At 41.0% G+C, this 26,615-nt stretch overlaps 1 protein-coding gene across 2 annotated transcripts in view; it reads left to right on the top strand.

Annotated features, from left to right (window-relative positions):
* CDH11 (cadherin 11) overlaps positions 1-26,615 on the top strand; it is a 156,676-nt gene that overhangs the window by 101,473 nt on the left and 28,588 nt on the right. For both annotated transcript variants that reach the window (XM_055552070.1, XM_055552069.1), the window contains 6 exons: positions 3,916-4,316; positions 8,887-9,181; positions 12,159-12,278; positions 14,166-14,333; positions 17,792-17,979; positions 24,764-25,017. In XM_055552070.1, coding sequence (XP_055408045.1) covers positions 4,089-4,316; positions 8,887-9,181; positions 12,159-12,278; positions 14,166-14,333; positions 17,792-17,979; positions 24,764-25,017 — 1,253 coding nt within the window. In that variant the 5' untranslated portion in view covers positions 3,916-4,088. The remainder of the gene's footprint in view (positions 1-3,915; positions 4,317-8,886; positions 9,182-12,158; positions 12,279-14,165; positions 14,334-17,791; positions 17,980-24,763; positions 25,018-26,615) is intronic.

The following is a 26,615-nucleotide window of genomic DNA, read 5'->3' as shown; positions in this document are numbered from 1 at the left end:
GTGCAGAAATACCAACTTTAATTAAACCCTTTCTTTCAAATACTCTTCACAGTATATGCAAGAATAATTTATCACTGTGTGAATGAACACTTAATGCTTGGTGTGGTGTGAAATGGGCAGAGATCTTGTTGCACCATATGCTTTTACTTTTCTGTTTCTTCCTCTTGAGATTCTATGGAGGCATTACCAAGTTTGTACTTGAAGTATGGGGTTCAAATCATATATTTAGCTTTTACTGGTGTCCTGCTCAGGCACTGGCCACCCAGTTGTGAATAAGATATCATCGCAACCATTAAGAAGCAACCAGTCTAGTAAGGAGATGGTGTTATAAATCAGAAATGCCTCCAAAATCTTTCACCCAAATGAGAATGTGAACCTGGAAACCACCTGTAGAAAATGTCACCCAGTGGCTTCCCTTTACAGAGAAGGAGGCACAGCTGCCACTCTCGGAGCTGAGGCTTGCCCCACCGCGAGCTGAGTGGAAGATTCTGAATCATATCTTTGGCTTTCTGACTTAAATGCAGGCATCTTCCTATGACTTCACATTACCTCACTATAGGATTTAACTCCTCCTGCTCCCTTCCATGCAGTCAGTTTGCCTTACAAGAAGCAGCATTTGATGTAGTATTGATACTCCCAAGTCTCGGGAGAAGCTGTTAAGTGACCACACTGTCTCCTGAATCTTTCTCTCTTTTCTACACAGCCTGTAACATATCCTGGAGTCTGTCTACAACAAATACTGAAGTCCTTATTCCTTGAAAAGGGACTTACATAATACATCACAAAATAGTATTCAGGGCAGTGATGGATACTTGGAATTACTGTACATGTGTGACCTCTCCAGATACCATTTTGCCATATTACATACAAAGCATCAGAAAGGCTTGGGTTAGTGAAATGAAAGAGCCTCAGAAGAAAAGGAGTTGTTCACCAGCAAAGTAGAATTCTACCAGTTCCCTTATTTCTGAGACTTCTAAGGACAGATGGCTCTGGTATCTCCATGTAACTGTTATTCCTCAATTCCTCTCTTAGAGAAAGCACTTCACCCCTGTCTTCAGGGCATCTCCACCTGCAGATCAGAGCACTTCCTTCTGCTGAGTGAGGCCCACAGACTTGGACTGTAGAGCTCTGGAAAGAGAGGAGGAGACCCAGTGTGTGCCCAGTTCTCTCTCTGTCTTTAGCCCCACACATGTGCACCAGTTCTCGTCATCCCCGTTGTTCAGATTAGACCTCGAAGCTTCAGAGTGCCTGGCCAATGTGCGCAAGGCCACCCAGCTGAAATATACAATGATATTTCAGTTCAGGCCAACCCGACCTCCAAATCTAGATATATTCCACTCTGCCAAGATGCATCCTGTCTCCTTTCTGTTCATCTCTCTCCCCATCCAACCACTTTGTCCAAATCAGATAGCAAAGAATTAGGTGATGGTTTTTATTCATACAACATTCAAGAATCTTACCAATTTCACTGGTACAGCTACTATGGAGAACAGTATGGAAGTTCCTTAAAAACAAAAAATAAGACTACCTGCAATCCTATTCCTGGACCTTTATCTGGAGAAAACCATCACTGAAAAGATACCTGCACCCAGTGTTCATTGTAGCACTGTTTACAATACCCAAGACATGGAAGCAGCCTAAAGAAACGTCCAGAGACAGAGAAATAAAGAAGATGTGGCATATAAATGGAATACTACTTGGCCATTAAAAAGAATAAAATAAAGCCCTTTGCCGCAACATGGTTGGGCCTAGAGATTATCATACCGAGTGAAGTAAACCAGACAGAGAAAGACAAACATCATGATACTGCTTATATGTGGAATCTAAAATAAATGATACAAATGAATTTATTTACCGTACAGAAATACACCCACAGACACAGAAAACAAATTTATAGTTTCTTCCCCTTATAGGGGAAATGGAGTTCCCTTAAAGGAGAAATGGAGTGAGGGAGATAAATTAGGAGTTTGGGATTAACATAGGCACACTACTATATATAAAATAGATAACTAACAAGGACTACTGTATAGCACAGGGGACTATATTCAGTTTTATAATAGCTTATAAGGGAAAATAATATGAAAAAGAACATTAATATGTGTGCACACACAGCTACATATAACTGAATTGCTTTGTGATACACCTGAAATGGACACAATTGTAAATCAACTATACCTCTCAATTAAAAAAAAAAAAAAAGAAGAAGCTCACCAATTTCATTTAGACCCATGGGGGTTGAAATGTAGTTGCAGCATCCATGCCTAGCAACTTTCTGAGAGCCCCTCAGGTTACAGGTAAGGGTGGTAGTGAGGACCATCTGGTTCTGGGAACTCGGGATCCAACTTGTGTCTGAGAGGTGTTCCAAGAGGAGATGATGATTGTTCAGAAGAAGGTGTGGGATCCTAAGACAGGAGAATGAGGACTGGAAGTTCCTTGGGGAAGAATAAGTTTCTGGCACCAGAAAGACAGTCCCATAAAGAAGCCGAGAAACCTGAGGCAGGAGTTAAAGATCAGAGAGAAGAACCTGAGTGCTGGAGAGAGGACTAGAGTGACTAGGTGAGAAACCACAGAGGCATGGAAACGTGTGGGTGGCTTATCCTTACTGTCCATGAGCAGCAGAGTCATGGCCGAGCGCCAGGAACATGATCTTTGGACCAGTTGGTGGTGAATGCTGTTTTATTTTGTTTTTGCTTGTTGAAGGGAGCCTACAGAGTATGCTTAGAAAGACTGTCAGGTTAAGGTAGGATTTTCATCTTCTTGGGTGGACATTTGACCAGACAAAAGCAAATTGTGCTTATTGAATTGACACTATATTGACCTAACAATGCAAATTTGACCCATTATTTCAATGACAAATGTTTTAGTGGCCATCACTGACCATCTCAGGGTCTACCCTGGCCTCTCATATCTTAGGAGTCATTGCTGGCTTCCTCCTTCCGTAATACCATCCAGTAAGCTGAACGGTCTTGGGAAGTACTGTGCTTGTGAACAGCTCTGTGCTTTGGGGCATGCCGTTCCTTCTACCTGGACATCCCATCCATCCCACTCTTATCACAGTAACTCATCTGAGAGTCGAGCCCTTCCATCCCATCCTTCTGGACATCTTCCTTAACAGTCCCCACTCTCTGCCATCTCCATTCTCAATCCCCATCAACTACGTGTTCCTCTGTGGAATGCCCATAGTGCCCTAGGCCTCCCTACTACAAAAACACAGCCAAGAACGATCATTATCATTAATATAATGAAAAGAAAGAAAGTGAAGTTGCTCAGTCATGTCTGAGACTCTGCGACCCCATGGACTGTCAGCCCACCAGGCTCCTCCGTCCATGGGATTTTCCAGGCAAGAATACTAGAGTGGGTTGCCATTTCCTTCTCCAGGGGATCTTCCCAACCCAGGGTTTGAACCCAGGTCTCCCACATTGTAGGCAGACGCTTTACCATCTGAGCCACCAGGGGAAGTCCCACGATCATTAATATAATAATAACAGATAAATATGAAGTGCTGACCACATACCAGGTCTTGGCTAAGAGACTTAGGGCTATGACTCAGATCTGTACCTTCCACTGAGTAGGATTCCCTGGCCCATTTCATAAATGAGCACGCTGGGCTCAGTGTTGGCTTACCCTAAACCCAGAGCTAAGTAACTGGTAAAACTGACTCTCAGACTTGGGCAGCTGGACTCCACAGTACACACGTTTTATCCTCATATAGACTTTGAGGGGTTTCTTCCTGTACGTTTATCTTATTCTGCGTGGTGAACTGGCTAGAGCCTGGAGACTATTTCTCACTGGCATCTGCCTCCTCAGTACCCTGCGCAAAGCCCTCACAGGGTCCAGCGTGGGTCAGTGTTTACAGAATAGAATGGAAGTGGGGATGGAACCTGTGACTTATCTGACCTTTCCTGCTCCCTGCAGAAGCCGACCGGGGACGTGGGCAGCCCTGACGTGATGTGCTCGGCGAGGAGAGACCTTCCAGCCCAAGCGAGGTCTGCGTGACGCGTCTGGGGAGGCCGCCATCCGCCAGGCAGCCGCACGGTCAGCGGACGGGGTGACAGCCGCATTCTCCTGTGCCTACCACGTAACCAAAAATGAAGGAGAACTACTGTTTACAAGCCGCCCTGGTGTGCCTGGGCATGCTGTGCCACAGCCAGGCCTTCACCACGGACCGGAGGAGCCACCTGCGACCCTCGTTCCACGGGCACCACGAGAAGGGCAAGGAGGGCCAGGTGCTGCAGCGCTCCAAGAGGGGTTGGGTCTGGAACCAGTTCTTCGTGATAGAGGAATACACGGGACCCGACCCTGTGCTCGTGGGCAGGGTAAGGCTGCTCTATCTGCATGCTCACTTCTCACTCCCCACCCTCTCCGGACAGGGGTCCTGGCAAAACAAAAATCTAAGAGGGAAGGTAGCAATGGTCTGATCATCACTAAAATCCACCAAATCCTATTCATTCATCCTTCCAGCCTTTTATTTTTTTTTTTAATTCCTAGACATCCATGTTAAGAACACTTCTGTTTCCACTTGATATTATACCCTAAAAACTATGTTTTTAATGGCTACCCAGTAGTCTCTTGAATAGAAATGATGATTATTTATTTAACCATTCTCCAACTGGGGGCATTTCCCCCACGACGTCCAAACCCCAGCTAGGATGCCTTCCTTTGTGTTCTTATAATGCTCTGTACTATTTTCATCATGGCTTTTTTCCTGTAGTACACACGTCTGTGTATCCCTCTGTCTCCTTCACTGGACCCTGAGCTACTTTCATCAGGAACTGGTTCAGTTTTGTATCCCCAGGTTCTGACACCAAAGCCCACTTTTGGGGACACCTCTGTGAATATTTGACAAGATGAATGGATGCGTCATGGGAATGGGTGGGATTCTATCCAGTTGGGCTCAGGGATGGAAAAACCCATTTCAGAAGGCTTGAGAGTCCTAGTACTACTGAGAAATCCTGCATTCTCTGAGTATCCCCTCCAAAAGTGCAAGGGTAGAAAGAGTCCAAAATATGTTTGAGGGTGTGTTCCCTGGTGGTCTAGGGGTTAGGATTTGGCACCTTCACTGAGGAGCCCCTGATGGGGGATTTGGTTCAGATAGGGGACCTGAGATCCTGCAAGGCATGCAGCCAAATTTCAAAACCAAAAATAAAAACAAACAAAATAACAAAATATGTTTGAAAAACTGACTGCCAGCTATCACTTGTGGTAAAATATACAGCCATCTTTCAGATACATAACACATAAGAGCAGAAAGCCTGCTATGTGAAGGTAAGAAGGAGGCAAATGGTAGACTGCAGTAGAATAGTCCCTGGCCCCAAAGAGTTCAGGGGCTAGTGGAAAAAGAGACACTTATCTAAGCAATTAAAAAAAAAAAAACACTAAGATAAGGAGTAGAATAATAAAGAAATTCACTAAAAGTGATTATGAATTTACGTGGCAAAGTTTAGGAAGCATGAAGGGAAGCTTCATGGAGATGATGGTAATAACTTGTGACCTGAAAGATGAGCAGGAGTTATCTAGTGAAGGGGGAGAGGGACAAGAGCAGATTTGAGGGGTTCTCATTTCTGAGCCTCATAGATTCCAACGAAGTTATCTTAGTTGCTGCTTAACATGGGACTACCATTCCATATTTATGGAATTGACATCTTTGGAGGAGGTTCATATTAGTGTCCTGATAATATTGTTAAGGGTTGGAAAAGGGTCTTTCTGAAGAGATGTACCAGAGCAGTTTCATCATTTATACCCAAAATGGAAAGATCACACCCAAAGTAGAAGTATCCTTGAGAAATGGAGCACAGGGAAATGATTGGCACATAGAATTCCTTCCATCAAGGAGATAGTCTCTGTGCCCAGAGAGGAAGAAGAGACTTGAGCCACAGCAGGAGCTGTGTGGCTTGAACAATGTGGAGAGTGTCTGTGAATTGTTCTGAGAAAATAGAACTTCGGCCACAGGGACTTTCTCCATAGGGAGCAGGGTATGTGTTAGGGTGGGGAGGGCTAAAGACACAGGACCTAGAGGGCATCTCTGTGGAGCAAGCAAATGTTGTATCTACTAAAAGGCAGCGGCAGATACAAGAGGGGAAAATCTAGGCATGTGAGAATGAGCCAGATGTCAGATTGGATGGGGAAAGAAAGAAAAAGAAAGAAAGTGGTTAGAGCCTATGGAACTTCCCTTTGAGACAGTGCTGATCTCTAGGTCTCCATGAATAGGAGGATTAGACTAGATGACTTGTTCCCTAAAAACCTTGATTTGGTGTCATTTGAAATTGAGTGATTTAGGATGTTCTGATGGAGAAGGCCATGGCACCCCACTCCAGTACTCTTGCCTGGAAAATCCCATGGATGGAGGAGCCTGGTAGGTTGCAGTCCATGGGATCGCGAAGAGTCAGACACAACTGAGCAACTTCCCTTTCACTTTTCACTTTCATGCATTAGAGAAGGAAATGGCAACCCACTCCAGTGTTATTGCCTGGAGAATCTCAGGGACGGGGGAGCCTGGTGGGCTGCCGTCTATGGGGTCGCACAGAGTCGGACATGACTGAAGCAACTTAGCAGCAGCAGCAGCAGGATGTTCTGAAAATGTGGAATTTGGCAAACTATGGACTTTTAGATCTGCAGGGAGCAGAGTCTGCATCATGCTGTGCTCTGCTGAGGGGATGGCCTCAGTCTTGGGAGTTAGGAATTGGCCGTTTCTGCCTCAGCAACTGATCCCTTGATAGAACTGAATGGGTTTCCAAACTGCTTTTTGTGTCCAAACTAATAAATGTCATTGTTAGTTGTGTGGTTAGTTGTTGTTGGAGAGGGAAAAAGGGAATTTATATCCAACTTTGAACTCTGAAAACAAGATAAAAAATATAAATGAGCACTATATTTAAATGTTTCAGTTACTTGGTTGATCATGAAATTTAATTCCCAAGAGTCTTCCCAAATTCATATGTAATATATAAAGGTCCCTAGAAACATTCCTTGTCTAGACTCCCATTAAAGGAAGTGTTGCATTGACTTCCTTGTTCCACATTCCACAGTCATGGCTGAGCTCCTGACTTTTGCCAAGTCTGAGGCAGAGAAAACAAACAAATATAAACAATTATGGGGGGTTAGGAGGACAGCCAGAAGACTGTCTGCCCCTACTGTGGAAACTTGTATGAAGATTGGGGCAATTTGAGTCATCCTTTGGAGCTTCCGTATATTCAGATAACTTTGTATGTTACAAACTTACATTCTTACATTCATAAGAAATGTTTAGCCATAATTTCATGACAACACATAGCTTGTCATGAATAACAAGCTCTGAAGGAAAGTATTTTTTTTTTCCCCTAAGAAGCACTATAGACTAAAATCAAAATGTAATTTGTACCTACAGGTATCCCTCTGAGCTGAAATAATTGGTGTTTCACTGAGGCAATGCAAATCCATTAGATATTTTGGGGAAAATTGAAACAATGCAAAAAAATTTAAAAAGCAATGTATTCTATCCTGCTTTTGATTCTGGGCAAGCTTTCTAGGTCTTGGTTTCATGATAATAATAATAATTAAAATCACATTAATAATAATATTAAAATGGCACTATAATAAACATTAAGATAATAATTTTAAGTAATAAGTAGTATTATCATTATTACTTCCCTGAGAATAAAGCTTTTTAGTTTACACTAGGTTTTCTTAGGTAGTAGGTAGAACCAAGGGCTTTTTATCCACCTGCCTATTCTTGAAGCCTGTGAGAACAGTGAAAGTAATGCTTATCTTTTCCCATAAAGGGTAAAATGAGGGCAGAAGAACTCAGATTAAGATGATAGCTGCAGAAATTTAGGTTGGACAACGAAGTACAATAAAGACTTTATTGCTATGGGAAAGTTGGATGTGGTCTTTAGGGGAGTTCCATGTTACAAAACACAGCAGAGTAAGGCAGAAGGCACAAGTGGGTGGTCAGGTGACCCGGATGACTTCCTGGCCCTGCCAAGTGTGTATTTAGGCGAGTCCCATCATTTTGCTGGGCTTTGTCAAAGGAGGGGAAAATCTCAAGGAACTAGTCTTTCTCTAGTCTAAGAAGCTGCACGTCTATCCGCCCTCTCCACGCACTCCATGCTTATGAGGAGAATGGGGGAGGTCCTCCAGGCAGAGTCCATCCCCAGAGCCTCATACTTTCTGTGCCACACAGCAGGTCATCCAGAAATCCTGATCAGTGAATTGTTTGCAGTAACAAAAGCCTGGTGTCCTTTGGAACCTTAGTGTCCTTTGGAAGAAGACTGAAATAATAACCTCTATACAATGGATGACATCAATACATATATACCAGTTTGGAAGGGTCCTCTGAATTCACTGTGGTAGGAAAACAGAGTTGAGAATGGTGTGTGCACTGTGCACTTCATTGTGTAAAAATAAACCGGAACACATGTGTCTGTATAGATAGTCTGGCATACGCATAGAATATGTCTTGGAGGACTCATGAGACGCTGATGACAAGAGCTGTCTTTTACAGGGGAAATGAAGGCGTGGCAATCAGAACTTACAGGATTTACTTCTTGCTCAAATGTGTGTCTTTTACTTTCTATAATATGCATATATTTCATTCAAAATAGCTCTACTAATGTGTGTTATATGTGTTTCATATGTGTGCATATGTAATAGGAAAGGGAGACGGAAAGCATGAATCTTAAAATTCAAATCTTCTGGACTCTGGCTTCACTGCTCCCCATATGTGCCCTTAGCCAAGACATCTTCTCTAAGATTACATTTCTTCATTTGTAAATGGGTTGAGAGTGTCTCCCTCTCAGTGTGTGTGTATGTCTGTGTGTAAACAGTGTATTCTAGCAAACAGCATGTGAGTGTGTCTCTACCTCCCTAGAGCATCCGTCATGGAATTACAAGTCTCCATTTCTCTTTTCCTAGCTTCACTCCGATATTGACTCTGGTGATGGGAACATTAAATACATTCTCTCAGGTGAAGGAGCCGGAACCATTTTTGTGATTGATGACAAATCAGGGAACATTCATGCCACCAAGACATTGGACCGAGAGGAGAGAGCCCAGTACACGCTGATGGCTCAGGCGGTGGACAGGGACACCAACCGGCCCCTGGAGCCACCGTCGGAATTCATTGTCAAGGTCCAGGACATTAATGACAACCCTCCTGAGTTCTTACATGAGACCTATCACGCCAACGTGCCCGAGAGGTCCAACGTGGGTACGTAAGGGAGGGGGAGGACGGACCTGCTCCACCTGCAGGCATGGTGTCTCTGCAGGTGGGTGGGCTGGTGCCCATTCTCCCAAGTCGGGATGTAGAATTTATGCTGTAGCTTCTATGTTCAAAATAACAAACAAAAAACATTTCATGTATATGGTTGAAGTTTCAAATATTTTAAATTGCCCTGAGGTTTTAAACTGTAACCTTACAAAATATAAGGAGGCATAGAAGAATAGGAAAAATGTGATCCAACCCAGGCCATCCTGGCCCTGGTGCTTGTTAACCTTTTGACTTGGAATCAGTTCCATCTGTTCTCTTAGCCTGAGTTTCTCCTCTGTAAAATGGGACTAAAAGTTTCTACTCATGTAGGATTATAAATATACATCTGGTCACTAGTGCATGTTGGTGTTCAATAAGTAATAGCAGCAGAGTTTGTCGCATGTCAGCACAGTGCTCATTAATGATTTACATGCCCTGTTGCATTTAATCTTTGCAGTGACTCATCCAGCAGCAAATGGGAAACCAAAGCTAGAAACAAGTTAATTATAATTTATTCAAGGTCATCTGAGCTATTAAGTGGATCCAGGATATACACCTCACCATGACACCGTGTCACCATCTGTTAGAATAATTCAGAGCGGCTATGTCTTTCGTCATGCATACAGACACCTAACATTGTTCGTGGACAATTCTCCTGGCAATAATTCTTGTTTGACTTTATAGAATGCAGGTTGTTGTGCTTGCTTTTTAGAAGCATGCCTCATATTAAGAAGGGTTTGCTTTTCAGACAGTGACCAGGGCTGTTCTGATCAGGGAGTAAGTATGGTTATGAAATCAGAGATTTAAAGTTCTGATGAGGTTAAGGATCATCAGGGCCAAACTGCCCGTTTTACAGATGAGAAAACCAAGCGCTGAGACTGAGAATCAGTTTGCCCAAGAAAGTTAGATACAGAAGTAACTCTAAAACCCTACCCCTCGGGACTTCCCTGGTGGTCCAGTGGTTAAGAATCTGCCTTGCAATGCAGGGGATGTGGGTTCAATCACTGGTCAGGGAACTCATATCCCACATGCCTTGGAGAAACTAAACCTATGAGCCGCAACCAGAGAGTCTGCACACCGCAACGATAGATCCTGCATGAAGCACCTAAGACTGGGGGCAGCCAAATAAAGATTTTAAAAACTACTCCTACTTTGCATATAGAGCTTGTGGTGCAAAAAAAAAAACAAACAAAAAAAGCCCTCTTCTCCTCCAACTAACGTGAAACCCTTCTCATACTTTATAAAAACTCACCTGGGCCTATTCTATCTTTTCTTTGCCTTGCCCAATTCTTTAGTTTCTCAGTAGTCACCTGGGGACTTTTAATGAGAAGCAGCAGACATCAAAGAAATCATTAAATAGAGGACAACAGTGTCAGCAGCTGAGCCAGGGGGAAAGGCCAGTCATCAAAAAGGATGCTCCAGGGGAATTTTCATTGACCCCATGTCTTGGGGCAGCTTAGTGCTTAAGGATTAATAGCAGACTTTGCATCGTGGCCTATGAGAGCTGTCTGCTGTCAGACAGTACTGGATTGGAATCATGGCTGTACCTCTGACCAACCAGGTCAACCCAGACAACAGCTTACATCTTTCTCAGTTTTCATTTTGTCATCTATAACATGAGGATAATGTAAACTCTGATGAGGGTTAAATAAACATAGATGTAAAATACAAAGAGTTGTAATGAACTTAGTGGATTTCTTGAAGCAAATTAAGCATAAAAAATAATACTTTCACAAGCTCTACCATGAAAGTAGAAAATAGAGCTTATTAATGCCATTACAAATGTCCATGATTTAGAATAGTACCTAGTTTTGTGGGAAGAATCCTCCCCCAAAAGTTGTTTGTACGAAAAAATGAATTACAGAATCTTTTTAAAAAGTAAAATTTGTTCTTACCCTGTGTGAAAATCACCAGCAAACTTGTAGATCAGAGGACTGACAGGGGCTGTTTAAATGGGCTGCCTTGCCTCTCACGTGGAACCTGGCTCCTCTGTTGCAACTGTCACGGAAAGAACTTGGGCTTGGTTGTTTGCTGGGTAGAGGTTAGAATCCTGACTCTGACAGTGACCCACTTTGCAAAACAGCCTGCAGAACTTCCTACCTGTCACACTCAGTAACTCACAAGCGCAATGAACGTAAAAAGCACCTAGCAGAGGGGCGGAATACTTGGAACATGCCCCGAACAGTGCTTGGCACAGAGGGATTCTATAATTACCAGCTCTCTCCCTTGACCATCTCCCCTGCCCCATTCTGAACGGTTAAGGAACAAAGGTTTTTCCTATGAAAAACAGAATCCCCTCTTCTTTCAATTCCCTGGTTTCTTTCCACTGTGGCTCGCAATTGCTGGCCTTAGATCTCACCAGATGTCTACTGGTGATTTCTGTTGTGTGACTACCAGACCCATTGCAGGTGGGAAGATGCAATTTTCATGCCAGTAGGGAACAACATTCTGTATGATATTTATGACCATAAATTAATTAAAATGTAGTATTAGCAGCCATTTTATTACATGCAAAGCAACAATAAAATGATGTATTTATTGCTCTGCTACAGATGGAAGACTGCACTCTGTCCTTTCATGAAAAGCAATTCATCATTAATTATCCTTTATTATACTCTTTGGGAAGATTTTTATTTAATTATTTGATATACTGAACATTCCAGTTGCATGGGCCTTAGAATGTTTTTGCAATAATGTTCACATTATTATTTTAACTACTAAGCATAGCAGGATGCACTATGAATACAGAAAGTTCATTTTTAAACTATGGGGATTAAAAAGGGAGGGAGGAGGAAGGGAAATTATTTTTATATCTCAGTCTGGAAAATCAAAGCATATTGGGGCTCTCGTTCGTTTTTAATCTTAAGACAAAATTTATAAACTAGCATGTAATTTGAAAAGCGGAGGGATTGTCTCTAATGAATATTTCACTTTTAAGGAACGTCAGTGATCCAGGTGACAGCTTCAGACGCAGATGACCCCACCTATGGAAACAGTGCCAAGTTAGTGTACAGCATCCTGGAAGGACAACCCTACTTTTCAGTAGAAGCACAGACAGGTACCATGGAATGGCGTTGTGATTTGTGACACATTGTGAATAAGGAGTCCAGGCCTGCTGGCTGAAACCTTTTTGAGTCTCAGTTTTCTAAAATATAAAATGGACCACCTAACAAGACTATTGTGCAGTGTAGACGCTGTGCATTGCCTGGCCTGTAGTTAGCATTCAATGAACTATGCTTGTGACTGCTTTTGTTTGTATTGCGCCATGTCACAGCAATAAATATAATCCTAGACTGCAACTTTCCTCTTGATATCAGTTCTTAAAACTCAACTTCAACTTAAAAATGTATCTTCAAATATGTTTTATCATAAAATTCAACTGTGGATCCAAATTAAGAGACCATAGGACTTGAGGACTGGTAAAAACTGACAGCTCTCAAAGCTTGAAGACCGCTGTGCAGGGTTGGGGGTGGTGGGGGTGGGAAATGATGAGGCTCAGGTACCACATCCCCACCTCCTCTGCTGAGCTTCGAGGTTCCCAACAGGCATTAACATCCAAAAAGGAGGTTCTGCAAATCCTTACAGAAAACAAATAGCAAACAAAAAGAGTGAACGAATATGCCAGCCAAAACCTACACCAAATATTTCACTCCATGTACCAAATTTGATTCTAGGATCCTTTTATTAGAATAAACACTAAAATCCTGTGAAACTGTCAGTCCACAGCATTATACCTCAAACTCCCTTCTTTTTTCCACAATATACCCCCATATGTTTGCAAGATATTTACAAAAAATCCACTTATATTAATACAGTTGAAATTTATCAAATACATGTATATATGTGTGTGTGTGTGTATAATATTATATTGCATAGCCTGCCAATCAGATATTTTGCCTGCTTACTGAATATAATTTCCACTTACCTATGTGATCATTTATTTGTAGACACTATGCTTTGGATCACAATTCAGGGGGCTACTTGCTATGATTTCATCAAAGGCATTTACCAATTAATTTTGCCAAGGATAAATGTGGAATTGCATCTAAGTTTTTGAGATACTAAAATTGCTGGAAGGACTCTAGTTGCAATATTCGTTATCTCAGGGACTCATGTTAGGAAGGACCAATTTGAACCTACCAAATTATTTAACAGACAAGAAAAACGAGGCTCAGCGAGTTGAAGAATATTGCTGAAAAAAATACAAACATCGGGGTCAGAAAAGGATAAGGGCTTAAACCTTCCACAACACTCTCTTAGATTTCCAGTGTAAATGTTGCTACATCTACAGACAGAAAAAGCTTGCACGTGTTCCCAAAAGATTTTAAGGGAACATGGTTTCCACACGAGTAATGCACTAATATCCAGAGATCATGTAGAATTTAATTATTAATGTATCCTTGTCAGTGATAGGTGATAGTAAACAACTAGAGTTGACATAAGCATTGTGTATATTTCTAACCCATTTGTTATACACTTAAAAAGCTAATATTAACATTTTAGTGTATTGCCATTTATTTTTAACTTAAAATAGACCAGAGTAATGTTTCTAAGAATTATATGCAGGCATTGATAGTCAAAGGATTCTGCTGACAGTCCAGAAGCATGGGTTTATGCTATGGATGCTCATGTAGTGGGTCCTCAAATGTATCAGTCTTTAGCATCTTTAATTGTTATACCTGAGAAGGATGAGATTATAATTTGCATTTATAGTACAACATATAAAACATAAAATTTTAATGCTACATTAATAATGATGGCAATTTGCTGGAAAATATGTCTATGTGATGCTCCAAGTATGGCTACTTTTGATGATAAATATGTTGGAGTGACTCTTCTGTGCAGACAGCTGCTGTTTTATTCATCTCTGCTACCCCGTGCCTAGATCTTTCTTGTTACAATGTAATTAATGAAGATCTGTGGTGTTCCCTGCTCACCTGTCCAGGTATCATCAGAACCGCCCTTCCCAACATGGATAGGGAAGCCAAGGAGGAGTACCATGTGGTGATCCAGGCCAAGGACATGGGTGGACACATGGGTGGACTCTCAGGGACAACCAAAGTGACGATCACACTGACCGACGTCAATGACAACCCACCAAAGTTTCCGCAGAGTAAGTCAGTGGGCTTGGGTTTCACTTTCCAATGGTGCCACAGCCAACTCTCTTCTCTGACCCATCCCTGCTATACTCAACTTTCCAGAAGGAATCTAGAGTAATGGAGGCTCTTTATAACATTCTTGATAAAAAACAAAACAAAACACAGAAGACAACAGTAATAACAACAGAAATCTTAAGTGGAAGAGAGGTAGTGGGAGAAAGTGGGAGAAAGGCATAGAATGTTTCACAACCCTGGAAAGAGAAAAATCCATTTTGCTAGGCACTCATAATGTGATGTAGTAATTAATTAACCTTTCTGTCTGAGTGTTCTCATTTCTAACCTGAATATGTAATCATAGCTGGATCAGTTATCTATTGCTACCTAACAAACTACTTCAGATCTTGTGCTTTAAAACAATAATAATTGTTTATTTTGTCATGAGTCTGAAATTTGGGCAAAACCTGAAAGAGGCAGCTTGTTTCTGTTTCACAGCATCAGTTGGCAGAGTTGGACTGAGGCTGGAAGATTCACTTCCAAGCTGGTTCAGTCACGAGGCTGACAAGTTAATGTCAGCTGTCCTTCCCGTCCATGTCAGCCTCTCCAAGGAGTGGCTTGGATGGGTTCTGAAAGTGAGAAGAGCCCCAAGGACACCAAGTAGAAACCGTATTGCCGGTTGTAACCAAGCTTCAGAAATCACATAGTATCATTTCCACTGTAGTCATAAGACTGCCCAAATTTAAGTGGAGTTCTTACAGACCCCACCTTTCAAGGGAAGGACTGTTAAAGCCTCTTTGAAAGAAAAGCATGTGGGTTGGGAGATACTGTTTGGACTATTTTTACAAAATAAAATCTTCCACAAGACTCAGTTAATAGGCTATTGGGACTCCCCTGGTGGTCCAGTGATTAAGAATTTGTCTTGCAGTGCAGGAGACACAGGTTCAATCCCTGGTCAGGGCATTAGGATCCTACATGCTCTGGGGAAACTGGGCCCACGTGCTGCGACTACTGAGCCCGAGCCACAGCTAGAGAGTCCATGTGCTGAGATCCTGCATGCTGCAGCTAAGACCCAGCACAGCGAAATAGACAAATAAATATTAAAAAAAAAAAATTTAAATTAGTAGGATATTGTTAGAACTAAATGAGCTACTGTAGAATCTTAAAATGATGCCTGGCATAAGCTGTCAACAGGTTAGCCATTGTTATAATCTAGGTGATTGTGGTCCTACAAAATTAATAGGATTGCAGCAGGAAATAAAAGAAAAAATAATTTGAAAGGTCATTATTAATAATCATAATTACAACTACAACCTTTCAATGAATAGTTACTACTATTGCAAATCTCTATGAGAGCCTCTATTTCACAGATAAAACTGGATTCCATGGAAGGTGCTGTAAGTTGCCTGAAGAATTACAGCATAGCCAGATTTTGAACACAAATCTGGTTATGTGTATAGTGCAGGTATAGACAGAGGTACAGTATAACCATAATGATGCTGGTGCTGATAGATCATGGGGAGTTCACCATGAAAGCTTCTTTATTAGATTAGCTGGTAGAGCCTATGAGTTTATTGCCAGAGAGATGGCACTTTTTACAAATGAGAAAACAGGGAAGGCCACCAAGTATGGTCCCAGAAAGGACCATGGTCACTCAAAGGAATTCAAAGACAACAATCTCTGGAAGGGAGACATTAAGGTGGAGGATTACAGGGTGACAGCCAATTCTCATAAAGTCCCCAAAGAGATGAAGATTACTTTGCTTGGTCAGGCACAAGATTCAGCATCCCCAATAAACTTAAGCCTCATAGAGCACTCTAAGAAGCTGCATGCTCCATTATCCACACTCTGAAACTGTCTGGTATGCTGGATGGAAAGGACCATGCGGGGCTATTAGCAGGCGGTGATCAATGTCCTTGCTCACCTACCAGCCTAGAGTGAAGGTACATCACTACTGTGAAGATAACCAGTTTTATAGCTGTGGACTTGAATGAGATTTAGAGAAAATTACCTGAGAGGAAGTTTTTCTAAACCTTTATGTAAATTGGTAATTATCTACAGAGACTCCCATCTCCTACATGTCCTTTATCATGGAGGACATGGTGTGTTTAAGTTGAATATGGGTCTGAACGGAAAGCAGTCACAGCCAAACAATAGAGATAAATATACACAAAGTATTAAAATTAATAAAATCCACATAAGGAGAAACTAAAGCTTAAATTGCTTAAGTAGCTTGTCCCAAACTACTAGGTTTGGCAGTGACAGAGGCAGAGATAGCCAAACCTTGCTTCTCTATGTTGTTTCACAGAGAATATTTTTTTAATTCTGATGATACAATTGAGATGATCTCAAGTCTTATTTCTTTAATGAAACCTTTCAGTGACTTCCTACACGTTTTTAAAGAAACTCGGACATCTTTTCCGGCTCCTGCAGTGCCCTTTGCGCAGTTAGGCCCGAGCCCATTTACGCTTATTTCCTACCTGCAGTCACACCTGTGGTCTTACTCTCCTGTATATATTCACTGTTTTCACTTTAGGGTTTTTGCAATTTGCTGTTTGCTTTGTTTGTACTTTCATCCCCAGATATTTACATGATTTATCTGGCCCAGTCCTTTCAGGAGATATTCACACACACTCACATGAACTCACTCACACACAACATACACTTATACACAGTCACACTTACACACTTTCATTATCCTTTGTCCCTTACTGTATTTTTCTCCTTCTTAGCAATGATATCAGAGTATGTATACATCTGATTTTTTTTTCTCTGTAGAATGAGGGAAGAATCTTGACTCTTTCATTTACTACTGAGTTCCCAAAGGCTAGGACAGTGCTCAGCATATAGTAGGTTCCCAATACATATTAAATCTATGTGGAAATGTCACACTGTGAGAAACCTTTCCATATAAGATATTCATTCATCAAATGGTGAAGGAGGTAAAGTAAGAAGAGAGTCAAATATAGAGCTGGAAGGGTCATGACCTTGAAAGACAAAATTTGCATTTGACTTTAAAATAAATATGAAGCTACAGAAGGCTTTTAAACAGAGAAGACATTCTCTTTCTGGGCACCTGGGAGTGCCATATGTGAGCCTGAGAATGAACTCTGGGCCATTCCAAAGACATGAAAAGAGGTTTTAATTTTTTTTGAATGTGTGAAGATATGCATGGGCCTCCATCAGTTCCTGATGGGAAATGTAACTGGGCATTGTTTTCCTTTCTCACGTGTGGCAGGTGCCCCCACCCTACCACCCTGGACCCTGATATTATTTCATCATTCTTTACAGAAAACATTTCTTTGACAAGCAAGCTGTGTGGGATCTTCCTTGCATCCATTCACTGCTTTTCATGTTTTCAATCAATAGGAAGCTCAGTGTCAAACCCTTTGAGAAATTTATTGGGATTCAACGAAATCTAAAGTCTTACAGCTGCCAAATAAAAGGGAAAATAAAAATAGATATCTTCTTCTTCTAGGCGTATACCAGATGTCTGTGTCAGAAGCAGCTGTCCCAGGGGAGGAAGTGGGAAGAGTGAAGGCTAAAGATCCAGACATTGGAGAAAATGGCTTAGTCACGTACAATATTGTTGATGGAGATGGGATGGAATTGTTTGAAATCACAACGGACTATGAAACACAGGAGGGCGTGGTGAAACTGAAAAAGGTGAGTTAGGGCGAGGAGTCAGATGTGGCAGCAGTGTGGCCTGCTTTGCCAGGACAACGCTTCAGGAAACAAAGAGTTGTGGCAGATTCATTTTGATATTTGGCAAAACTAATACAATTATGTAAAGTTTAAAAATAAAATAAAATTAAAAAAAAAAAAAAGAGTTGAAGGCTAAAAACTGAGAATATGGGCAACTGAGGGCTGGACCTCAGACTTTGCAGCTGAGCTTTGAGCTTTTGGGAGATAACAGAACTATATTCCAGAGGGAGCTGGCAGAAGGGACTGATGATGCCTACCTGAGATTGATAGTTTTTATACAACTTAGGGACTATAGTCAATAATAATGTAATATCTTGCTATTGTGACAGATGACAATCAGACTTGCCATTTTGAAATGTATACAAATATCAAATCACTGTGTTGTACACCAAGAACTAGCATGGTACTGTACGTCAATTCTTCTTCAAAAACAAACCAAAAAACAGACTCATGGACAAAGAGATCAGATGTATGGTTATCAGAGGTGAAGGATGGGGAAAGGGGAAGTTGGATGAAGGCAGTCAAAAGGGAAAAACTCCTATTTATAAGATGAATAAGTATTAGGGATATAATTAATACTGCTGTATGTTATATATGAAGTTGTTCAGTGAGTAAATCCTTAAGAGTTTTCATCAAAAATAAATGTTTGCTTTTTCTTTTGTATCTATATGAGATGATGAATGTTCACTAAACTTACTGTGGTAATGATTTCATGATACATTAAAGTCAGATTTTATACTGTATATCTTAAGCTTATACAGTACTGTATGTCAATTATATCTCAGTAAAACTGGAAGAAAGAGAGGGGGTGATAATACTTGCCCTGAGATTACTGATTAGTTCTTGTATGCCTTGGCACAGTTTCCTCAGGGAAAGAAAGATGTTTAGATAAATCTAGATTTTGGAGCAGCCCTCAGCATGCATGATGTTTCCTCGTTGGATCTGCCAAGCTGAGTCTATTAATATAGGTTCTCCAGAACTTTTCCCATCTCAAACATCCAAGGTCTGTTACATTATTAGGCCTTCTATGAAATGTGAACCAAACCCTCTGTTCAATTTTCTCTCAGAACTGAGCCTGAGAAACAAAAATAATGGATCTTCCCTCATAGTCAGCTAAATTGTTGCTAAAAATGTGTTCCTGGGATTAATTCACTACAAAGATGAGCTTATTGTTTATTCTTGTTTTGTTTTAATTTATTCAATTCTAAATATTGGCCAGAGACAGCCTGTGACTCATACTAACCTTTGTTTGGTATATGATGAAAATCACATAAAATAGATGGTAGTATCCCTGTGGGCAATGATACCTTAGTTTAATTAGCAGGAGTCTGGGGCTCAGACAGGTTAAATAATTTAATCCTGTTGTAATTACACAGCTAGCAATTTAAAGACATGGAATTCAAAATTAGTGTATTCTAGAACATCTTCCCACTTAAGGCATTTTGGAAATAGCTGGACCAAAAAGGTTTTATAAAAGAGAGCCAGATTGGTTTCGCTTTCAGTGTATATTCTAGTAAAACGATAACCCCCCCGCGATTTACCACTTGAGAAATCAATTAAAGTATTAAATCCATCATTAAAGTATAAGGAGTATCAAATCTGAATTGGATGATGGAATTACCTTGGTTTTAATCAAACATTCATTTTAAATTTGATTTTGTAGCCTGAATATTAAGCTCCTTGGTATGATGGGAAAGATTGGACTTGAACACTGATGAAAAAATTAATTTCAAGAATCAATAAAGAGTTCAGCTGCTGGAGAGGAGGCAAGGGTGGGATGGGAGGGAGATTCCTGGGAGGAATCTTTTAGTAAAGGGAGCAGGGAGAGATGTGTTTCAGAAGCCCACTTTTCACAACATATGAAAGCAACGTTGTTGGGTTTGGGAGAAGTATGAGGGGAGCCAAAGACAAAGAAAGTAGGAGTGACTCTGTCATGAAAGAGTATGGAAGTTGGGGTAAACTTTGGATATATGGAAAAATCAACATTAGTGATGATGAATGGTATAGTCTCCGAAGCCTAATCACCAGCCACAAGGGGCTGGGATAATCACTCCCTCTGGCTTCTCCTCTGGAAAAGTAGCTGTGTGAACTGGCCTGTAGCATAGAGCTGTCAACTTGCTTTGTTAATTAATATGACTATCCCCCCTGCCTGACACTGACATACGAGCAGTGACATCAACGATTCCTGCCCACATCCTTGGCTGTTCAAGTAATTGGGTAGTTGGTTATGCTAAGGTTGTCACCTGTTTTCAGTGTATTCAGGGTATAAACACACACTGTGTCTCTAAAATCTGAAACATTTAAGTCACCCCATGGGACTAACACATTGCAAATGAGCTCTCTGCATATGATTAATTTGCACATTTCCCCCCAATTCAATGTGTTTATTTCAGGCAAAGGAATAATCTTCCATAAAGCACTGATGTTTAGGTTGAAAACAGAGTAGGATGTTCTTTCATTTGTAAAAGAACATTTCCTTAAACTTATAAAGTTCTAACTGTCCAGGAGGAAAAAAAAAAATATTGAGAGGTGAATTTAATAGAGTAAATTGATGGAAGCATTATATATTATTTAATAATATAAAAAGATGTAGAGAGACCCACCAAACTATTTTTGCCTTTTAAAAATATTCTCTAATATAGTTTTTTTTCACTTGTTTCTTAATTTATTCAACTTATTTTTCTACCAAGAGTGATTGAGTTTTTATTATTTGTCAGGCAGGCCCTTTGTGAGAGGCTGGACATCTAAAATTGAAGAAACAGAGTTCTGGTCACAGGGAGATCAGAATGTAACAGGACAGTTAAGCAAAAAAGACAATTAAAATAGAGGGGGTGTTTCTGACCCTTGAGATTGTTAACATTTCAGGACAGAGACTTCTTTGTTGTAGGGGGCAGTTCTGCGCATTGTATGGTGTTTAGCAACATTCCTGACCTCTCCTTACTTGATGTCAGAAAGCACACACCCAGCCCCACCAGCTGTGATGATAAAATATAGCTCCAGACAAAGCCTAGTATTCCCTGGGGTGAGGTACAGCAAAATCACTTCCTGGTTGAGAAGCAACTGTGATAACGCATGATAGTGTCTATGAATATGGGTCATGGATGACCACTTACAGGGAGCAGTTCTAGAGCTAAGTCTTCATAGGTGAGTAGGAATTTATCAAATGGATAAGGAGAGAAGGGTCAGAGAAAACTAGTGCCTGAAGGACTGGTCTTGATGAAAACAGGACACATTTAAGAAACTTGAGTGAGTTCAGTCTTGAGGGTTTTGAGATGGATACAGTGGGACCAGTTGAAAAAATCTTGCTGGAATTCAAGAGAGAAAGTACAAAGACTGGAAGAAAGCAGAAGAGATAAACGTAAAGAATTCAAGAGTTACTTAGGAGTTATTCATGTATTGAATGGGCTTCCCTGGTGGCTTAGACGGTAAAGAATCTGCCTGCAGTGCAGGAGACCCCGGGTTCAATGCCTAGGTTGGGAAGGTCCACTAGAGAAGGGAAAGGCTACCCACTCCAGTATTCTTGCCTGGAGAATTCCATGGGCAGAAAAGAAGCCTGACTAACACTTTCACTTTCTTGTACTGAATAGCTTAGAAAATAATAAATATTTCTTGAATACCCTGTGTGAGACAGAGTAAGTGTCAGGCTTATAAGAGCACGTGAGAGAGAGAGAGAGAGAGAGAGAGAGAGACGGAGGAGCTGCCTTCAGAATATTGAGATGATCTCTGTGTGACTAGCTGAAGAAGAACCAGTGCAAAGTAAAAATGAGACCTGTAGGTGGCTTGGTGGACTTAGGAAAATCTGATGCTGCAATAGCTTTGACTGAGTGGGATTCCCAGTTATCACTGAGAGATGTCTTCATGGTCTCTGAGGTATTCACTTTCAAACAAATAAACTCCTTGTAAAGCAGTGAGAGAGCAGCATTAGAAGGCATTTTAAATATTTTTAAAATAACAATTTTAATAAAGCCACTTTTATGCCTGATTATGGCTTCCCCAGTGGCTCAGTGGTTAAAAAAAAACACAGACTGCCTACAATGTGGAAGCCGCAGGAGACGTGGGTTCGATCCTGGGTTTGGAAGATCCCCTGGAGGAGGAATGGAAACCCTCTCCAGTATTCTTGCCTGGAGAATCCCCTGGACAGAGGAATCTGGTAGGCTACAGTCCATGGGGTCACAGAGTCAGACACAACTGAAGCGACTTAGCATGCACGCATGCATGCCTGATTATTTATGTTCTCTGTCCACATATATATATAGATGTGGATGTGTAACATTTAACACAGTTGCAGTCATAGAGTAATCAGATGTGTTAACTTAATAACACATCATAAATGCTTTACATGCTGTTATATAATATACATAATCATTTTTAATGACTACATAACATCCCATCCTATTGATGGACCATTATTTCCTTAATAAAATCTCACAGTTGGATTTGGTGTTTTGTGTGTATGTTTCCCAGGATTAGATATAACCCCTCAATGATGTCTAAACAACATCATGCATTTTTGAATACTGTGTGTTTTGGTTTTCTGTTGGATTAATCCCTCAGGCAGGATTTTTAGAGGTGGGATTAGTAAACTCGGGAGTATTGAGATTTTTATGGCTTATGTAGTATGTTGCTTCATATAGCTTCATTTCAACTACTCATAATATGGATAGGGAAACTACCTTAAATCTCTTTTGGAAGGAGGCAGGGAATAAATTAGAGGCAGATGCTTAAATGTCGTCCATCCATCAACTCTGCTTTCCTTTCAGCCACAGTGATTGGTGCATGCTATCACTTGGTATAGTCATTCCTGGGTGCTGGGGAGGCAGAGGTCAGCAAAGATCAACGCAACTGCGTATAGTTCTTTGGGATGCTCTTCACCCAGCAGGGGTGGGGGACAAGGGACTGCAGATGGGCAATTAAGGGGCCAGACCAATCTGTCTGGGGGAGATGGGGAGGATTTCATAAGCCTGGGATGACCACCAGAAGACAGTAAAGTTTCACCAAACTAGAAAGGGCGTTCCAGACAAGCATTTGCAAAGATCTGGGGAGCTTTGCTCTAGATTCAGCAGGTACCAGTCAAACTATACTATACCAACTTTAACATTAACAAGGTTTTCCAGTGGAAACAGTGCTCTGGGTCCTTAGGCGTGTACCTAAGTCAAGTTCAAAATATACTGTTACCAGGTGAATCGATAGATTACCTGAGAGAAGAAAATTTCTTCTTGCCTGGTCTCAGAACTATCATATTCAGGTTTTTGATTTTGTCTAATAATCACAGAGATTTTTGAAAGATTGCAGCAGTCTCACACCTTCAGCCTATAAATACCATTCCTTCCTGCTGTTCAGTAACCCAGTGAAGGACAAAGAGACTGCTGGGGAACCTGGAACAGCTGGGGACAGATTTTGCTTCAAGAAAAGGGAGTGTTCTCTGAATCTGGAGAGAAAAGTGTCAAGGGTGTTGAATGCTTTTAACCTTCCTGAAACTGGAACCATCCTCAGTTAGAGTTCTGTAGAATTAGGTTAGGACTAAGCCCTATGATTATATGCCCATTCAAAATAAAACTAGGCGGATGACAGCAACATGGCAGGCAGATGCTAGCCTTAAAAGACCCAACTCTTTGCAAACATTTGGGAGTTCAGCATCATTCAGAGTGCTAATTAGAAAGTTCTGTTTCCGGGCAGGAAGGCTTGTTTCTCCTCTGTGATTTTACTTTTCACCCGTTGCTGACTGATTCACAGAACCACCCCTCCTTCAGAATGTGGGGGTGCTTACTATCAGTTTCTTAATAATGACAGCCATTCAAATGTTACTTCATTTTTTTTTCACATGTGTGTAAAATCTATATTATTTAAAATTGTTTTTCTTTCAATGGACTTTTGTACAAATTTACATTCTTTTAACTGGGAAGTACTCACACTGTCCTATACCACTTGCCATAAATAGTAAGTAACCTAAAAATGAATTCAGTCCAAACAAAGTGATGTCATTCCATTCTAGCTAGAGAATTCTGTCATAGTCTTTCAAAAGGGAGATTAGGAAGCATAACAGGTGTGTTAAAAATTAGTACTGAGATGTCCTTGATGTGTTTGAGAATGAAAGAATTGGAAAAGGGATAATAGTATCAGTAATGAGGATAATGTCATTCAAAAAACCCACCCACTCAAATTACCTATAAACCATGTTAAGTTGGTCCATAATCTGTTAAGTCAGATTATGGACCAGTGCTGGTAAGGTTTCTAGACTTTGAGAAATGCTCTGTGGTCAAAAAGTTTAAAAATGAGACTGTTAATATGATTAAGCCAGAGTGTGTATGGGTAGAGGGGAGAGTCATCTAACAAGACATTGCTTTTTTCTCTAAAATTCATTGAGTATTTTTATTACCAAGATTCTTAGTACTTTTCAGAATGGGCTACAACATTTATTTTTGTAATGTTTTAATTCCTTTCCTTAAGTGATTTTAGTGACTGAATCGGGAAGCCTTAGTGTGTTCAGATAATGTGGTTCATTTTAGATGATGGGGTCCTTTGGAGTCTGCCATGCTCCTAGAATTACCCATTAAACACAGTCCAAGTTTTAACAATTGATTTGTCTGATTTTCTGACCAAATGGCTCAGGTAATTGGATATTGAATAGACACTGATTTTCTCTCTTTGAACAACTATTCACGCTGCCCTATAAAAACAATCAGGTCTTTCTTTTCCATTATTCTTTCAAGGAATTGGTTGTCAATCTTCTCTTCTTTTTTGCCAGCCTGTAGATTTTGAAACCAAAAGAGCATACAGCTTGAAGGTAGAGGCAGCCAACGTGCACATTGACCCGAAGTTCATCAGCAATGGGCCTTTCAAGGACACCGTGACAGTCAAGATTGCAGTAGAAGATGCTGACGAGCCCCCTATGTTCTTGGCCCCAAGTTATATCCACGAAGTCCAAGAAAATGCAGCCCCTGGCACTGTGGTGGGGAGAGTGCATGCCAAAGACCCTGATGCTGCCAATAGCCCAATAAGGTACAGATAAACTTATTTTTAAAGTCTGAATGGGGAATTCTAGAGCTAAGAGGTTTTAGAAAAGCCCTACAGGAGCCACATCCTTCAGTCTCAAGAAGGGTCCAAGTTATCATTCAATGTAAACAAGATGAAGACTTAGGAGACATGAAAATTCTACTCCAGTTATTTGGATAGACTCATTCAGGCTCCATAATTTCTGGAGCAGATTTCCTGGTTATACAAGGTGATATAACCCTTATCTTCACCTGTCTCAGAGAATTGTGGTGAAGTATAAATAATGGTTGTAAAATAATAACTGTAATTCTAATTTATTGAATTCCTTTCTATGTTCCCCTTACTTCATTAAGGGGAATCAGATACATAAACTAATTTATCCTCTCAACATTATTTTATAGGAATTATTATCCCTTAAGCTGAGACAAAAACGGTTCTGCAGGACAAAGTGACTTAACCAAAGAACCCAGACAGTGATCAGAGGGCTCAGAAAGCAAGCCCTGTCTATCTAACTGCTGAACACGTTGAGGAGAAAATAAAGTGACCCTCAAATTTACAGTGCTTTTCTTATCATGAATACATTTTTGTATTCATTTTGTATTCACTTAGAAAAGAAAACTAGAAAACAGAACCCTGCCTCCCCTGTCTCCCCAGCCTGAGCTAATAACCAATGAGACTGATGATGAAGATGAGATAGTGATGAGAAAGAAGCTGACCAGAAAGAAGCTTGAGTTATACAGTCAAGGCATGTCTATATAGGGCAGAAATGGAAAGTTGTCTGAAACCTGCCCTAGATTCTAGCAGGTGTTTATACTTCCATGGCCACTCCCCTAATTCTGTTCTTGCTTAGATTCTTTCCTCTGCCTCCTCATGGTCTCCCTACCCTGAGACTACCACCTACCTTTCCATCATCCTGTAGCAAGATCCAAACATCATATCCTGCTTCAGTTAAACAACAACAAAAAAGTCACTGATCAAATTGTTTCTCATTGTCTCATAGTCCAAAATAACCTCAAGTCTCTCACTGGGCTTAAGCTCTTCTTCAAGCCCCTCCCCACCCTCACCCCTCAGTTACTGCTGGTCTCTGCTTTCTTCCTCTCCCTTCTCACCAGACTCTCAGTTGCAGCTAGACTAGGCTATTTCCTGCCCTTTTCTAGTTCCTGACCTTTGTATGTTCTTTCTTCTGGTTGGAGCTCTCTCCCTCGTCCTTTCCAGCTTGCAACATGGTACTCATTTTTCCCACCTCCACTTAGGTGTCATGTCCTCTAGGAGTTCTCCCAGGCATCCTAAGATAGATCGGATGCAGCTTCTACCTCACAGCTCTTACCATGCTGCATCACAGTGACAGCTTACACTGTGTTGCCATTGGCATACTCAAAGAGGGCCAGGGATATGTCTGTCTAAGTTATGGGTTGATAAGATACAGCCCACAGAACAAGCCACCATCTGCATTTTGAGGAACCTCTATGCTGCTTTCCGTAACAGCTGCATCTTGAACAGATATCTGAACTCCCATGTTCACTGCAGTGTTATTCACGATAGACAAGCTATGGAAGTAATCTAAATTTCCATCGACAGAGGAATGGACAAAGAAATCATGATAT

This window comes from Bubalus kerabau, chromosome 17 (assembly GCF_029407905.1).
Source record: "Bubalus kerabau isolate K-KA32 ecotype Philippines breed swamp buffalo chromosome 17, PCC_UOA_SB_1v2, whole genome shotgun sequence".
NCBI lineage: Eukaryota > Metazoa > Chordata > Mammalia > Artiodactyla > Bovidae > Bubalus > Bubalus kerabau.
This window is presented reverse-complemented; position numbering and strand designations above follow the sequence as displayed.